The 18,993-nt window shown below is 36.3% G+C and overlaps 1 protein-coding gene across 1 annotated transcript; it reads left to right on the forward strand.

The window, feature by feature from the left end:
• The first annotated feature begins 1,634 nt into the window (after positions 1–1,634).
• On the forward strand, positions 1,635–3,165 carry LOC150033520 (uncharacterized). Its single transcript, XM_090305685.1, has 3 exons — positions 1,635–1,925; positions 2,107–2,551; positions 2,759–3,165. Exons 1-3 carry the CDS (start codon positions 1,863–1,865, stop codon positions 2,797–2,799), a joined length of 549 nt encoding a protein of 182 aa, XP_090161811.1. The 5' UTR covers positions 1,635–1,862; the 3' UTR covers positions 2,800–3,165.
• Positions 3,166–18,993: the final 15,828 nt, after the last annotated feature.

Genomic DNA, 18,993 nt, shown 5'->3' on the forward strand with positions numbered 1-18,993 from the left:
TTTCTGCAAAAAAAAAAAAATAATAATAAAATTATAATAATAATAATAATAATAATAAATAAAAAGAAAAAAAAAAAGGGTCACTTGTCGTGTTAAAAAAAAAAAGGAATGAATTAATAAATTGCTTAAGTGAATAAACATATAATAAACACAACGGAGTTGGCGACCACCCCTGTAGGCTACACAGTCACCCACATAGGAGTTGTGTCTAACATGAGTCAAATCGTTGTTGGAGGAGCTGGCGACCACTCCTGAAGGTTACACAGTCACCCACATAGGGTGGGGTTGTGTCTACTAAGAGTTAGATCGTTGTTGGTGGAGTTGGCCATATAATCACCCGTAGGGGCTGTATCTAGAGTTAAATCAATTGTGAGCAACTTTTGTGTCGATCTCAATGTAAGGGGCAAACATTTATAACATTCAAGGATATATCCACAAGTGGTATACAAAAATGTTATTCTTAAATAAATAAATGTGAGAAAATAAAGGAAAAAGAAAAAAAAGGAAAAAAGGTGAGGAAAAAAAAGAAAGAAAATAAATAAAAAATACAAAAAAAGAAGATTTTTTTTTTAAAAAAAGGAAAAATGGTGAAAAAACGAAAAAAAAGAAGAAAAACCGTCTCGGCCCATGGACATCTCTATATGTACCTAATTTTATTTCAAATCCAAACCGTCCAAGCTTGTATCCTCAAGTCAAATTAAATCGAAAATAAAATCTCAAATTCAAGTTTAGGCATATTCCAAATTTTATTTCAATTTCATCTAAATTTAGGTTCTTATCACTAGATCTAAATCAAATTACGGGTGAGATCTAAAACTTCTTTCAAATTAAAATTTGGGCATATTCCAAATTTTATCTTAAATTTAAATTGTTCAACTTTGAGATTAAATTGTAAATAACATCTAAAGTTAAAATTTGGTCATGTTCCAAATTTTATCTCAAATTCAAATCCTTCAAATTTAGTCTTCCATCCCCGAAGCAAAAAAAAAAAAAAAAAAAAAAAGGATAAATTCTCAAATTAAAAGAGATACTTTTATCACTTCTTTCTCTTTCTTTCTTTATTTTAAGAATTTTTTTTTCAGCCTAAATTGTTTTAAGGAAGTTTTTGAAATGAAATGTTTGTCTTGAAGATGATATTAAATTAAAAAAAAAAAATAAATAGAATATTTAAGATGGGATTTAAGATGAGATTTAGTCCCCTGTTCATTCCCAAAGTGAGAAATTTAACAATATAAGAAGAGCAATACTTACCTCGAATAAATATCCTTCTAAGGTTGTGACAAATTTTGTTTAAAATGATAATGAAAACTTTTGCGAACAAAATAGATTTTGATCTATTGATGAGGATTTTATCATTATATGTTTGCATTTTATATAAAAGACTTTTTAGAGAATAAAGGGATATGGTAAGAGACTAGAAATTTAAGCGAATATCATAATAGAATTGATTTATTTTATTTTAATTCTAATTTCGCAATTCTCAATTTTAAATTATATCTCCTTTCTTTTTTAGAATCCCATTTTGTTACTTTTAAGTCCATCTATTATAATTTCTTCTTTTTTAAAAAATTTTAGTAACTCATTTAATTTTGTTTGGATTTTTTTTATCTTGCATGAATATGAAAAAGGAGGAGGAGGAGAATATGCTAAATCCTCTCTATGAGGCATGGATCACATCTGATTAGCTACTGTTAGGGTGGCTCTACAATTCGATGGCACCAAAGGTTTCCATGCAGCTCATGGGATTTGAAAACGCTAAGGCTCTATGGGATGCCATCCATGCCCTCTTTGGTGTCCAATCATAAGCTGAGGAGGACTATCTTTGTCAAGTAATCCAACAAACACGTAAGGGGAAATCAACCATGTACGAATACCTCAAACTCATGAAACTACACTCAGACAATTTGGCTCAAGCAGGAAGTCCGGTATCATTTCGAAACTTAATCTCACAAATGTTACTTGGTTTAGATGAAGAATATAACCATGTTGTAGTTGTGATTCAAAGCAAGCCTGACATATCCTGGTTGGATATGCAATCGGAGCTTCTCTCCTTTGAGAAAAGGTTGGAGCATCAAAATTCTGCTAAATCCTTTGTTGCCTCTGCAGGAAAATCCCTCAGTAAATGTAGCCTGTGGCAGAGGGAGTGGCACTGTCAAAACTAATGACCCCAATGTAAACCAAGGTAATGTGAAGTACCAACACAACAACTCCAAACCTAATTACTCCAACAATGGAGGAGGTAATCGAGGCAGAGGTCGTGGTAGGGGCAATCGCCCAACATGTCAAGTCTGTTCCAAATATGGTCACTCAGCTGATGTGTGTTATCAACGTTTCAATAGGGAATATGTACCCAATGTAAGTCAAGGCAGGAGATCTGGACATCAGCAACCACCCAACAACACTCCATTAGCCTTCATGACCTCATACTCCAACAATTCGTTCACTTCTACACCTGAGAACTCAGCTAATGTCAACTGGTATGCTGATAGCGGTGCTACTAATCATGTCACAGCAGATCCAACTCACATTGCGAATCCAACTAATTATTCAGGTACTAATCTTTTGACAGTTGGTAATGGTGATCAGTTATACATCTCTATTGTAGGTAACTCAAGTCTAAAATCTGAACAGTATGTACTTAGTTTAGAAGATGTTTTTTTATGTACCATCGATTGCAAAGAACTTAATAAGCAGCTCTAAACTAACTCAAGACAATAATATATTTGTGAAATTTTATGGAATTTGCTGTTTGATAAAGGACAAGCGTTCGGGCAACACTCTAGTGAAAGGCACACTTAAGGATGGCCTTTATCAGCTTGAGGAGACAACAGTTCAACCATATGATGTTTCAAAGCATAGAAGATCAGACAACCCTAGATCCTTGGACAAAAATAATGGCTTAAAAGCACTTTTCCTATCCAATATCAATGTAAATGTTGTTGAGTCAACCAATCTGTGGCATAGAAGATTAGGTCATCCCTCCCTCAAAGTTTTGAAATCCATACTAGATCAGTGTAAACAGTCCATCAAAGTTAATGAAAAACACTTATTTTGTGACTCATGTCAGTTGGGCAAATCACATTCTCTCCCTTTTCCTCAATCTGAATCAAGGGCTAAAACTAACTTTGACTTAATTCATTTTGATGTATGGGGACCAGCTCCAGTACAATCCACAACAATCTTTCATTATTACATTTCATTCTTAGATGACCATAGCAGGTTTCTGTGGACATACCCTCTTAAGCAAAAGTCTGATGCACTTGCAGCCCTCCAACACTTCATTCAAGTGATTAAAAATCAGTTTGATACCACGATTAAGATGTTTCAATCAGACAATGGCAGTGAGTTTACAAAGATTCATCAGCTGTGCTCCTCCCTTGGGATCATAAGTCGATACTCATGTCCATACACTTCAGCCCAAAATGGAAGAGTAGAGAGAAAGCATAGACACTTAGTTGAAATAGGACTCACCCTTCTAGCACAAGCCTCCATGTCGTATCAGTACTGGTGGGATGCATTTGTTAATGCCAACATTCTGATCAATGGATTACCCACCCCTGTATTACAAGGACAGTCTCCCACTTAAATGTTATTTAAACGAGTACTTGATATAACAAAGCTAAAAACGTTTGGGTGTGCCTGCTTCCCCTGTATTCGACCATATCAGCATCACAAGTTTCAGTATCACTTTGAAAAATGTGTGTACCTAGGCCCAAGTACACTTCATAAAGGACATCGGTGCCTAGAAAAGTCAGGTAAAGTATACATATCTCGAAATGTTGTTTTTAATGAAACAGAATTTCCTTTCTCTGCTGGTTTTCAGGTGATCAGTGACTATTCCAAAGCCAACTCTCCATCACTACCTATCCAAAGTCCCACTCCGCTTGTCCAAGCCCTCCATGAACTGTTACAAACCAATCCTACTACATCCAACATCAATCCTCCTTCAAATCTGTCTCCCAACTCTACTAATTATACTATCTTGGCAGAACCATCAACCAACCCCTTAACCAATGCCACACCATCCATATCTCCTGTACCACAACCTTACAGCTTCCTAACTTCCCCTCCTATCAGTATTCTATCTCACATGACCAACTCACTGTCCCATGCCACTATTAGCCCTCCACACGTAGATCATTCCATCTCACCTCTACCCCTGTAGCAAACCACTACTTTTACTGAGCAATAGCAGCCCACAACTTCAATACAACCAATGCATTCGATGATCACTAGAGTAAAGGTTGGTATTTTCAAGCCCAAAATTCTACTCACAACCAACAAAACTGATTGGACTATCACAGAACCAACAAGAGTCAAAGAAGCACTCAGTACACCTCAATGGAAAGCAGTTATAGATAATGAGTATCAAGCACTAGTTTAAAGAAACACTTGGCAGCTCGTACCACCATCTGACTCGTACAATATTCTAGGTAACAAGTGGATCTTCTGGCTAAAGAAACATCCTGATTGCTCTATTGACAGATACAAAGCTCGTATAGTAGCAAAGGGGTTCTATCAGCATCAAGGGATAGACTTCTTTGAGATGTTCAGTCCTGTTGTCAAGGCTTCTACTATTAGAGTTGTGCTTAGCATAGCTGTCTTAAGAGGATGGGAGATCTACCAACTCGACTTCAATAACGCCTTCCTAAATGGCAGCCTACAAGAAGAAATATATATGAGACAGCCTACTGGATATGTTAGCACTGACCATCCGGACTTGTATGCAAATTTAACAAAGCAATTTATAGCTTGAAACAAGCCCCTCGGGCATGGAGCAACACACTTGGAAGTGCCTTAATTAGCTGGGGGTTCAAAGCATCAAAGGTAGACAACTCATTGTTCATATTTCAAACTCGGGAAGCTGTCATATTTCTGCTGGTGTATGTAGATGATCTGATAATAATGGGCAACAATACTCATGTCATATCTCAACTCATCAACCTTTTTTTTACAGCAAGTTTGCACTGAAGGATCTTGGTCGTCTCACCTATTTTTTGGGCATCCAAGTACACTATCTCAGGTCCGGATTCATTCTCAATCAAGCAAAGTATGTGGAAGACTTACTCCACAAACTTGGACTCACTAATAATAAACCAGCATCTTCCCTCTGCACAGTAGGTAAACACCTATTTCTAATTGATGGACAATTATTGTCTAATCCCTACTTGTTTCGAAGCACCATCGGTGCCCTTCAATACCTGACAAACATAAGACCAGATATAGCATACATAGTTAATCACTTGAGTCAGTTCTTGAAGACACCTACAGATGTTCATTGGCAAGCAACTAAGCGGGCACTCAAGTATGTTAGTGCCACCAGACATCATGGACTTCTCTTTCAACCAAGCGCTGATTTACAACTCACAGCTTACTTGGATGCTGATTGGGACTCCAATATTGATGATAGAAAGTTCATTGCAGTGTATTGTGTGTATGTCGGCAACAATTTGGTCTCTTGGTCTTCTAAAAAGCAAACAACAGTTGAAAGATCCAGCACAAGATTTGAATATCAAGCACTTGCTCATACCACAGCTGAGATCATTTGGCTTAAACAACTACTAAGTGAACTACAGATTCAAACAACCTACAAACCAATTCTGTGGTGTGACAACATCAGTGCTGGAGCTCTAGCTTCAAACTCGGTGTTTCATGCTCAAACAAAACACATTGAGCTTGATGTACATTTTGTCCGTGATCAAGTTGTCAATGGAAATCTTGAAGTTAGGTACATTCCTTCTTCGGACCAGATTGTTGACTGCCTGACGAAACCATTGACACAGTCCCAATTCCACCTCATTCGAAGTAAACTTTGTGTCGTTGAACTCCCCACGAGTTTGGGGGGATGTTAGAATAGAAGAATGCAAGGACCAATTAGATAAAAATAATCAGACAACTAAGCAATGCCCTGCCAAGTCACAAAATCCAATTAGGATTCGAGGAATATAAAAGGAGAGAAAAGCTTCAGCCAATCAAATACGTTCTTATAACATATTTGATAACCTGTATAATATTGACAATTGTCTATTGTTTGTTAGGATAATTATTCTTTATTTTTTCCACTTTTTGTGGCCTAAAACCCTAAGGGTTTATTTGTATAAGAGCACCATTAATGTGCCTCTGTATCAGTGTGGAAAATACACAAGAATAGAGAAAAACTCTTGAGCGGCTTCTCTTTGTCTTCTTCATTATTTCAAACTGCCCTTACATTTTTAAATAATACCTATTTTCCCCTCATAATTGTTTATGGATTTTACAACAAAATAGATGCATGGAAAAAACTAACTTCCCAATGCAACTTCAAAATAAAAACAACACAACTCTAAATAGAAACAACACAACGCTTCCATCATATTGTATGCCTACCTATAAAAATATATAAATATTAATAATCTCATTGCCAATTTTCATGTAGATGATGTGATGCCACAAAAAGTTTTATTATCAAAGAAATCTTTCCTAAAATAGTAAGGATTAAGAAATTTTGTTCTTCAGAATGAAAACATTGAAGCTGACCAAATGAGATCTCGCAAATTCAGAAATTCATTTTAGTTGATGGAGAGATACTGTTATTTATCTTATGACTAAATTAGTAGTTTGAGAAATTTTTTGAAGTGAAAGGTTTGTCTTGAAGATGTGAAAAGGAAAAAGAAATGAAAGAATTAAGGTGAGATTTAAGTTTGAATGTAGGATACAAAAACAGATTGGATATAGTATTTTACTATCTCTGGAGTCACATGTTCCTTCTCAACCATCATTTCTGCAAATATAGGAATAGAGTATTAAACTGACTTGTAGTTGGTGCAAATTTTGCTTGAAATATTAATCAAAAGTCGAGCAAAACCAATTTTGGCTGATTAACGATAACTTCAAAGTTCAATCATTATGTTTATTTTGTTTTGTAGGAAGATGTTCATATAAATGAGAAGATGGTCATATAAAATATTTTTTTTAGAGATTGGGAAGATGTGAAGGGAGGATATAAAAATTTTAGGGAAATCTTTCGTAAAAAGATAGTTTAATCTTCTTTTAATTTGAAAATCTCAACCCACTATCATTTTTCCTCTCTTTTCATAACCTAATATTATTATTGATGAGGAATGAATTTTGACTTAATGGAAAAAGCTTAAAATCAAGACAATATAAGATAAATCAAGATGACAAGCTAATATAAAATAAGATAAAATAATATAGGATAAGATTTGAACTTGCTTAGGATTAGGAAAATCTCTAATCCTAATCCTAGTAGATTTAAAATAAATCCTAGATCAAATCTCTTATAAATACATCAAAATGGCTCTATCAAGGGAAACTAAATACTTTTGACTTCTTATCTATTCTACAATTCTCTTACTAACTTAGATATCAGAGTCATTTTTCTTTATTTTGCAGGTCATCTCTTCCCCAAATTACAAACTTATTGTTGTTGTTACGTGAAGGTTAGATGCATTTCTCTTAGCCAATATTTGGCATCAATATTTGGCATCAATATTTGGCGCCATTTGTAGGATACAAAGAGTATCTACCGATGCAAATTAGAGATTTTTTTGCAAAATTAAGAAAATCAAGACTACAATAACTTAGTTCTCATGATTCCATTAAGGAAGAAGTTTTTTATGGCAGAAGTCGTGGGTGAATCAGATCCCCATTACTAAAATCGAAGGAAGTCATGAACGAATTAGGCCCCCATGTCTCTAATTCAAGGACAATAAATTCAAATCATAATTAAAATATTTTTGTGAAGATATTGGGGCTTAGATTTTTTTTTTTTAATTCAAAAATAAAAGAAGAGAGAATTGAGAAAAAGATGAAATGAGGGAAAAAGACAAAAAAGAAACACCCTAGAGTTTTTTCTTTTTCCTTGACTATTTCTCTTACCTTTCTTGCGTGTAATAAAGCTAACCGCAACCCCCAAAACTTCTTGTCTTCAACAATCCTAACCTTTTTAGGCAATATTTCCAACAATGGAAAGTGATGAAAACAATCGACGGCAAGCAGTAGCAACAAACAACGAGTGCATATGAGAGGCAGTGGCAAACAGACTTCGGTTGGCAGTTTTGACAGCAATAACAAGCGGTTTCGAGTGTCAACGATGGTGGTAAGAGATTTTGAATGGCGAAAGCAAGTGATTTCAAGTGGCGCACAGATTTGAGTAAGTAGCTCCGGGCAACGATTAATGGCTTCAACGGTAGCGACAAACGGCTATGATGGTTTAGAGTAACGACTAAAGGCTACAAAATTCGGCTCCGCTAGGTCCCCATCCATGTCATTGCCAGTCATCTTATACTGTTATGCCTCTGTCCTCAGATTTGAAGCACTTCTGTCGTTTGTTGTTTCATCGTCGTCTCTACATGTTGTCAACAACAAGACCCTCAAATGACGAATAGGACAACAACATATGGTCAGGTAACAACGGTCGAGCGAGGAATGGAACCTGTAAAACAGAAGCTCGTTATAGGATGAGTCGTGGAGCTCGCTCTCTTTAAGACATTTTGTGACTTTGCCCAAGTGTGCAAGCAGGTTAGGAATACTGCCATATCGTCCTCAGGATAAAACAAAAAGAAAAGAATCCGATCGAAAATGCACCGTTATCGACCGAAATACACACCCTTTCTGACTGACAGCTCGGAAAACGAAAAACATAAGAGAAAGTAGGCAGAGGAGAGCCTTCGATGGTAGAATGAAAGTAAGTGTAATGGTGTGTTTATGAACTACTGAAGGTCACGCCTTTTATAAGCCTTCAGAGTGGAACTGTCGCGTGAGAGAAAGTGGGCAACCTCTAAACATGCGAGGGCGAGCTGGAAAAAGTGGCCGGAAGACACACGCGTGGAAGACCACTGGGAATTTGTTTTTCTTGGATATCATTTATTAAAAGAGATAAATAAATAATAATAATAGATATAATAAATAAATAAATAAATTTTTTATTAAAGAAAAATAATCACACATACATGCACCTCGTCACGCTCGCCTGACTAGATGATGGCGCACGTGTGGGATGTCCACTAAACCCACATTGGTCTATCTTCTCACTCTCTCCGAAACATTGATATCCCTTGGGGCCCAAACCCATAGCCCAAGGTTGGAGTACAAAAGCAAGGCTTCTATTTCAAAATTCTCCAATGTGGGATTCTCCAATCAAAGGTTGGTTCCCTCTTATTTTTGAAAAATAAAATTTCACCCAACAATCCTCCAGTTGAAAATTTAAACAAAAGAGAGAAAAAAGGTTTTTCATCGAGCAGTTTCAGTCTATACAACACTGTGTATAAGCAAAGGTGTCTTACGACTTGACCCTTTACGTAGTATAGATGATTCAAAATATACTAGAGTAACCCTTGGTTTTGAACTCTATCTCTAACAGCATCTCACACAGAGTGTCATTAGGGTGTAGTTCGAAAGCCCGTGCTTTAAGGCCTAGCACGTGTATCCCGGTTTAGTGAACGCTCTAGAGAGTTTGCCTAAAAACTCCATAGGAAGTGACCCTCACTTCCACATTCACATAGGTGAGTCTATCAAGAGTACTCCTATCGCTAGGTACCCCATTTGTCATCAAGTATAGATCTCATTGAAAATTGAGTTTAACCTTTCTTACGCTTCAGGATATCATGCTCAGACTCTAAGTCATAGGAATAGAACTCTGTGTTTGATTTAGCATGATTCACTATATATCGCTCGTGATAAGTTGTTACTCATTGAACCTGTTTCTTATGATCTCTAGTCTACAGGTTAGGTTTTCCTCACAATGATTCATCTTTCTATAGGCATGAGTCCCATCCATTTTGAGGTTCTGAAAAACTTCTCTCTGGTCAGTCCTCTTGTCAAAGAATCTACCAAATTTTCATCAATCCACATATGATCCGCTCTAACTACACCGGTAGTGAGAAACTCTCTAATGGTACTGTGCTTACGACGTATTTTTCGTCTCTTTCTGTTGTAGTAATGGTTTTAAACTTTTGCGATTGCTGCAGTTTTATCGCAATGGATCAATATGACTGGTACCGGCTTTTCCCATAAGGGAATCTCTGATAGCAGAACTCTAAGCCAGCCTGCTTCTTCACTAGCTGTCGTTAGTGCTATCATTTCTGACTCCATCGTAGATTGGGCTAAAAAGAAACTCTTATCAAAGAGTACTTGTGAGCGGAAGCAAGATCGTTCCAAACTCATTGTGACAAAATTAACGCATTCACAATCAAACAGACTAGTTATGCAATATACAACAAATTAGAGGAATGTTTTGAATCTTAAACAAAAAAGAGAACGATAAACGTACTAGTTGAAGAACCCTTCTTCACAAAAAGCTCATTCTCGTCCAAAGGCTGCTCCTCTCGCTCTCGCTGAGAATGTCCAAGCAAATCGTCTACCCACGAACGGACTTCTAACGAACTGGCAAAAAGGTAGACACTACCACTTAGAACCCTCGATATTCTCGGTGTGAGAATCTAGGAGGTGTGGGATCTGTTGGATTTGGTAGAGGGAAGGAGGAAGAGAAGATCGTATACCACGACCAAGTAAGTGGGAAAATATTAGGTGTCTATCATATAGACGATGCTTGATCGTTTAGGAAGAGGTACATGATCGTTTAGTAAAAAGGCCGTGATCTTATAGACGATCATTTAGTGAACGCTCGGGTGTGCAATTGTTTAGGAAAAAACTAGATGATCGTTTAGCAAATCCTATGCGATCGTTTAGTAAATTGCGCGCGTGTATACGATTGTTTAGAAACGTTGAGCTATCGGTTTGCTATGCGATAGGCAGTATACACCACTCGTGAGTGAATGTTTGATCTCTCTGCAAAATGAAAATGATTTTCATTTTGTCCTTCAGTTACGAAAACTGAATGCAACCTCCCATTATCATACGGTTACGATGAAAAAGCTGGCATAATTATCCTATAATTGTCAAAATTAAATAATAAATATAATCATATTATATTCATTAACCTATGGTTTAATATCACATCAAATGCAACATATGAACCATAATCTTTTTCTCCTCCACTAGATATAAATCATATTTATATCATTTTCCTCCAATTAATGTATCTCATACATAATGTCAATCATATCATATATAATTAACCAGTTCAATCATATCATAAATAATCGAACTCCCTCTTGTCAATTTGAACACTTCAAACTGACCAAAAAACTGATTCTCAACTTGAATCCATTAAGCTACCAAGGGGACCTTATGGATCTATGGCTCGAAGTTCCAACGGTACGTGAATAGCTGACTAAACTCTTTAGCCACGAGATCCACCATCTGTTAACTGCTAGGCATTCCACTAAAGACGGACAACTGCACTCTTCTCACCACAGATATATTTCTGTATCCATCCGATATAACCAATCAACAGTACGATAACCTTTCATAGATGCTCGTAAGTACAACGGGGTCAATTTACCATTTTGCCCCTATAGTTACATCTAACTCCTTAAGTACCACCAATCCCTCTAATGAACAATACAACATAGTCTTACTATGTGTGGACACCTCTCAGGCCATGAGAAGTTGTGTGGTGCCACATCGTTCAAGCTCCGGAATCAACCCTTAAGGGAGCAATCTATCTACTTACCCCTGTTTTGGGGAAGGAGTGAATTTCATCTTGTGTAGTTGAGTTCCCAGCTCCCAAATCAGAGGAATCCCCAAAGTGGTAGGTTTGAGTCAGAGATCTAGCCACTCGCACCCATGCAAATCAAAGGACCGCCCTTAAAGGCAGGAGTTCCCAACTCACTCAGGATTGAGGTCATGTTACCTATTGTCATCCTAGTGAAGTGAAGTTTCTTTCATGAACGACATTATATAACGAGATTATAACACTTCATGGTCCGATCTTATACAAACTCCTTTGTATAGGACACCCTCGCTCACATGTCTCCACATGAATGATCAGGATCAGACCATCTGTAGCAAGTCATACCACTTATAACTATTCGACAAAGCGGGCCGCATCCGTAGTGTTACCAAGATAAGGTTTCCCTCCTATATCCATATACTACAGACCATTTTGGTTATCACTTAAGACATGATTCATCTGCATATCTCCACATACATGCTTAAGTTACAAATGACAACCACGAATCTCAGTTTATTGGTTTGTGGTAAAGAAAATAAAACATCCATTGTTCATAGACAAAAATGAAGAAAATATCATATATTATACATCACAAACGTTTGTTCAAAACTGTGTTTACAAACTACAGGACCCAACGAGAGTTTAGGGCATCCCAACACCAAGAGACAGCTTCGCCTGCTATATTAAAGATATAGCCATTTATAGCCTTTGAATCACCCGAAAGAGAGTTCCAGTCAACATCGTTGAACCCTTCCAGGAACACGGGAAACTTTTGATAATGTAATCCTAGGTTTTAGGTTTTTTTCAAATACTTCATTACCCTTTATATAGCATTCCAATGCTCTTTACTAGGTCTACTTGTAAACCTGCAAAGTAATCCTACAACATAAGCTATGTCAGGCCTAGTACAGTCAGCAACATATCTAAGACTGCCTATGATGCTTGCATACTCAGATTGATTAACACTGTCACCAGTGTTCTTGAACAACTTAACACTAGGGTCATAAAGAGTACAGGCTGGTTTACATTCAAAGTAATTATATTTCTTTAGAATCTTTTCTATATAGTGAGACTGATACAAAGAAATTCCCTTTTCAGACCTATTCACTTTTATGCCTAAGATTACACTAACTTCTCCTAAGTCTTTCATGTTGAAGTTTTCACTCAATATTGATTTCACATCATTTATGACCTGCAAGTTCGACCTAATGATCAACAAATCATCTACATATAAACACAAGATAGTGCAAAGATTATTTTCAAACTTATAGTAGAAGCATTTATCATTTTCATTAACCTTGAAATCTTTAAATAGGATAAGGTCATCAAATTTTTCATGCCATTGCTTAGGAGTTTGTTTTAGTCCATAGAGAGATTTGTCTAATTTACATACCTTATTTTCTTGACCATGGACTACAAAGCCCTTAGGTATTTCCATATAAATATCTTCTTCAAGTTCATTGTTTAGGAAAGCGGTCTTTACATCCATCTGATGTACTATGAGGTTTTAAAGGCCAACGAGAGAAAACAGGATACAAATTGAGGTAGTTCTAGTGACAGGGGAGAAGGTGCCAAAGAAATCTACGTTTTCTCTTTGTTAAAGTCCTTTGCCACTAACCTAGGTTTAAATTTGTCAACAGTTCCATATGGTCTAAGTTTCTTCCTTAAGATCCATTTGCACCCGATTACTTTGCAACTTGGGGGTAGATCTACTAAGTACTAAGTTCTATTTGACTCAAGTGAGTCCATATCATCATTTATGGCTTCTTGCCATAGGTTAGCATCTATTGAGGACAGGGCAACTTTTAGAACTTTAGGATCTTCTTCTACATTATATGTCAAGAAGTCATCCCCGAAATCCTTAGTGGTTCTAGCCCTTTTGCTTCTTCTAGGTTCTAGGTCCGTTTCCTTTATAAAGATAGGATTTCTAACTGGGGTTAGACCACTGGATCCCGAGCCCCACTATTCCTTTATTTAAAAGGAATTCTATCCTCAAAGAAGTCAGCATCATTTAACTCAATGATCATTTGGTTTACTAGATCATAGAACCTATAGGCTTTACTATTTAAGGCACGACCTATAAAGACGCACTCATAAGTTCTACTAGCTAGCTTTCTCCTTTTCGGGTCTGGAATCCTTACAAAGGTTAGACAACCCAATGTTCTAAAATAAGACAAGTTTGGTTTCTTGTCCTTGAGAATTTCGTAAGATGAAGTTTTATTTTTAGACATTGGGATTCTATTTAGGACATAGCACACGGTAAGAATGATTTTACCTCACCAATAAGACGCGGCTCCTAAACTAAGTAAAACAGCAACTACTAGCTCAGCTAAAGTTCTATTTTTTCTTTCGGCCTTTTTGTTCGTTTCAGGAGAGTAAGGTGTGGCTTTTTTTTGCATATTATTCTATGTGAGTTAAAGAACTCATTAAAACTGTCCGAGACGTACTCAGTTCCCTTATCACTACGAAGTCTTTTAAACCTTTCTATTAAATTGATTCTCTACTTTAGAAATAAATAATTTGAAGGCATCAAAAGCATCACTTTTGTTATTCAGCAAATATACAAAAGTAAAATCAGAGAAGTCATCAATAAAGTAATGAAATATCTTTTACTGTTCCTAGTCAAGATGCCATCAAATTCACATAAATCATAATGAATTAAATCTATAGGCTCATAAATTCTAAGTACAGATTTATACGGAGTTTTAGTAATTTTAGCCTAACTACAATACTCGCATTTATCAAAATCATTCGTGGATAACTTAGGTATCATTTACAGCCTAATCGTATTACTAATTAAATTCTTATTCACATGACAGAGTCTAGCATACCAAACATTCATAGGGCACATCATATACACAGAAGATTTCATTTTAATAAGGTCTAAATTTAATTCGAACATTCCCTCAGTTGCATATCCTTTCCCTACGAATACATTATTTTTGGTAAGGATATATAAGTCTACCCCTATAGTTTGAGTAAACCCGACTTTGTTAAGGAGATAACCCGAGACCAAATTCTTTCTTATCTTCGGAGTGTGTAGGACGTTCTTCAACGTAAGGGTCTTCTTAGAGGTAAACTTCAGTTCCACCTTGCCGGTTCCAACAACTTTCGTGGTGTGGTGATCCTCCAACAAAATATTCTTATCCTTAGTTTCAGTATAAGTTTTAAAGAGACTAAGGTCGTGATAGACATGATGCGTAGTGCCAATGTCTATCCACCACCCTTCACAACCACCGAACACATTTACTTTTGTGATCATGGCAACTAACGGTTCTTCTGTTAGGTTCGCCTAATCAACAAGACGATGCCTATTCCTACAGTTTCGAGCCACGTGTACTGTTTTTCCTGAAGGGGATTTCTGTTGGTTCTGGTTGCTAGAGCCATGGTTTTACTTTTTCTCTTTGTCCCCTTTGATTTTTTATCAAGTTTTACCATGGCAGAGGTGGGTCTCCCAGGTATGGCGTTCACCTCTTCCCTCTGGTTCTGCATCCAGGTTTCCTTCTCAATCCTTAGCTGGGTGATAAGACTCAAAGAAGAACTCCTTGGTCTTATCTTCAAAGTTCTTAAAATCCTTCCACATAGCGGGCAATTTATCAATAATAACAACAACTTGGAATTGTTCGTCTAGAGGCATACCTTTAGTATTTATCTCATGGGGTATCTTCTAGAGTTCATGGGACTGGGCCTCCACGGATTTGTCATCCGTCATTTGGCACTTAAGATAATGGCTGACAGCATATTTCTTCAACCCGGCCTCCTCGGTGTCGTACTTATTTTGTAGGGCATCCCAAACCTCCTTCCCTGTCTTCTCCTCCCAATTAGTAACTGTTTTTATCTGTTGTTCAGTTGGTTCTTCTAGAGGAACGATCAGCTTATCTCTGGTACATGTGTCGGAAACTTTCTTTGGTAAGAAGGAACAACATCTTTTACTTCCATCATTTGAAGTTCGCTCCTTCGAACCGGAATGGACGGTTGAGGTCAGACGTCATAACGTCATTGTTGCTCGTGAGGGCCATTAGTGATATGTCAGAGAAGCATCTTAAACTTGTTATTAATGGCAAGACCCTCAGACGACGAACAGGATAATAGCAAACAGTCAGGTCATGATGGTCGAGCAAAGAACGGAACCTGCAAAACATAAGCTCGTTATAGGCTGAGTCGCAGAGCGCGCTCTCTTTAAGATGTTTTGCGGCTCTGCCCAAGTGTGCAAGCAGGCTAGGAATACTGTCACGTCATCCCCAGGATAAAACAACCAAAAAAAAAAAAGATCCGATCGAAAATGGGTATCGGCCAGAATACACACCCTTTCTGACTGACTGCTCGAAAAACGAAAAACGGAAAAGAAAGTAGACAGAGGAGAGCCTTTGATGGTAGAATGGAAGGAATTGTAATTGTGTGTTTATGAACTGTTGAAGTCCACGTCTTTTATAGGTCTTCAGAGTGGAATTGTCGCGTGAGAGAGAAGTGGGCAACCTCTGAATGTGCAAGGGCGGGCTAGAAAAAGTGGCTGGATGACGCGGCCGGAAGACGCACGTGCGGAAGACCACTGGGAATTTGTTTTTCTTAGATTTCATTTATTAAAAGAGATAAATAAATAATAATAATAAAATAAATAAATAAATATTTTTATTAAAGAAAAATAATCACACACACGTCGTGTGTGTAGGACATCCACCGAACCCACTCTGGTCTATCTTCTCACTCCCACTAAAACATGGATGCCTCTTGGGGCCCAAACCTATAGCCCAAGGTTGGAGTACAAAAGGGAGGCTTTCATTTCAAAATTCTCCAATGTGGGATTCTCCAACCAAAGGTTGGTTCCCTCTTATTTTTGAAAAATAAAATTTCACCCAACACTACCAGATCTAAAGTTCTCGATTTGTTTAAATTCACCCATATTGAAGAGGAAACTAAGGAAACTCTCTCTTTCCTTAGCCTCTAACAAACACAACAACAAAGGCATTCCTCGAGCAGTAGACAACTCGAGTTTTCCTTTGACACAATGTGGATTGAGAGTTTACCATGACAACATTTAGCAATTTCCATGGAAGATGTTTGAGGAAATCTATATTGCACCTACTCAAAGCAAGTTGAAGACTGACAAATATTTTATAATCTGATCTTAAAATTATGCCAATCTATGAAGTTTTAGTTTGGAAGTTCTATATTTGTTGATAAAGATAATACAAAATGGAGATTACTAGAAATTTGTCATAAGAAATCGAAAGGGAAAGTCAGTGCATCTCTTAAATCTACCTTGATGAAGTGAAGGTCATAATAAGCATGATACAAGACTCAAACATGGGAGAGAGAATGATAACTCATTTAGAATTCAAGATCACAATTAATCTGAGACGATTATCATTTGAGAAAATCTCAAAGTCTCAACCCCAAATATTGATGGTGTTGACAATCAACATGTAGAAGAAACATGATCTTTAAGCGCTCTAACTACATTAATTTAAGCAAACAAGCATGCATGTTCAGAAAAAGTAGAAATAGGGTTTCTTAGAATATAACCTTTGTAGATCTCTTCAATTGATCCAATCCCCAACTGAAATCTCCTTTCCAATGGCTTGTTGACCACTATAAGAGTCTTTTCTATTATTTTTTGGCTTTAGATTAGGTTGTGGGATCCAAAATGAGTATCAATTAGAGGGATTTTGGAGGTTTTTGTGCTTATTATCAAGAACTAAGAGAAAGAACATTTCTCTAGAAAATCAGTTGCTTAAACATCTTTTCTTGGAAAATTAAGATTGTTTTTATTAAAAAACAACATGCAATCACATTTTATGTGAGCTTGACACCATTAAAGGAGAAGTGAGGTGGCAATTTAGTGGGAAAATCCACTTTTACTAAATTTCAAAATTTAAAATTGATTTTTACAAAACATTTCAAATTTTGTAAATCAATTTTAATTTTGAAATGATAAAATCAGAAATTGATTTTAAAATTAATTCAATTAATTTTAAATAAATAAATAAAATAATTAAATATCTAATATTAAATTATTAAACCGCCAATTCCTAATATGAATCTTTATTCATATATAAAATATTTAAATGATATTTAAATATTTTCTAACTCTTCAATTTCGTTTAATTCGATAATTAAACGTTTACTTATATCATATATAATTGAAAAATTCTTTCAAACTATATTTGAACGTTTTAAATTCTCTCATCGCATTATTCTAAGGTTTAGTCCATTTATGAGCTAGTAAGGGGACCTAATGGACCTATAGATCATGAGCTCCAACGATTCGAGATTAATTGGCTAAACTCTTTTAACAGAATTAACCAACATTCCTTGATTATGGGGTCACTTTACTAAAGTTTAGTAACTGCATTCTCCTCACTGTAGATATATTTCAATCCACTTTATTTAACCATGATCAGTATCAAAATTATCATTTTACCCTTGTAATACATCTTGCTCCTTAAGTTTCACTAATCCATTATTGAACACTTGGTTTATAGTCCTACCAATAAATCGAGTCCCTCTCAGCCATAGAGAGGGTGGGACCCCTTGTTCAAGACTAGGAGTTAGCACTTAAGTGAATAACCTATCTACTATCCCTGAAAACGGGTAGGAGTGAATGTCATCTTATAAGACTATGTCCCCAATTATCTATCCGGTCTGACCCCTAAAATGGGAAACTTATTAAACGGCGATGTTAAGCCACTCTCACCATTGCAGATTAAAGATAGTCTCGAATAAACAAGAGTTCATAATTAGCTCAGGATTGAGATCGAGTTACCTTAGGTCATCAAGTTGAAATAGTCAGTTTTAATAGTAGACAGTGTTATAAAGAAAAGTGATTATTTCGTGGTTCGATCTTATAAAAACATCTTTTACGTAAGATGCCTCCACTCACATGTCTCTACATGAACGATTCTAGGATCACATCATTTGTAACAAATACAAAGTGGGCTACATCCAAGTGTCCCTAGGATAAGGTACCCAACCTTATTCTTATACTTATAGACCATTTTGGCTATATACTCAAACTTGATCATCTTTTATGTCTCCATATAAAGTTCAAGTTTCAAGCTATAGCCAGGGGTTCATTAATTTATTGGATTTAGGCTATTACAAGTGTAATTTACATGTTCAATAACAACTTTATTGAATAAACCTTAATAACAACTTTATTGTTAATAGAATAAGTTTAAAGATTACAAACTACGAGTTTTAAGATATACAACCCAACAAACACCTCTCCAAAATTGCGAGATAAGTACTTTGATATACCACAAGTCATTTTTCATATGTATCTTATATTATTCATTAACTCCAATACGTAAAGAATATTCGTTGTAAAAACTTTTGGAAGTAACATAATTGCTTATGTGATAAAGTATTTGGATGCAGGATATTATAAAATGTTCTACGACGACCAGAAGTTGGAGATG

This window comes from Benincasa hispida, chromosome 10, assembly GCF_027475165.1.
Source record: "Benincasa hispida cultivar pf3 chromosome 10, pf3_genome.v1.1, whole genome shotgun sequence".
In the NCBI taxonomy this organism is placed as follows: Eukaryota; Viridiplantae; Streptophyta; class Magnoliopsida; order Cucurbitales; family Cucurbitaceae; genus Benincasa; species Benincasa hispida.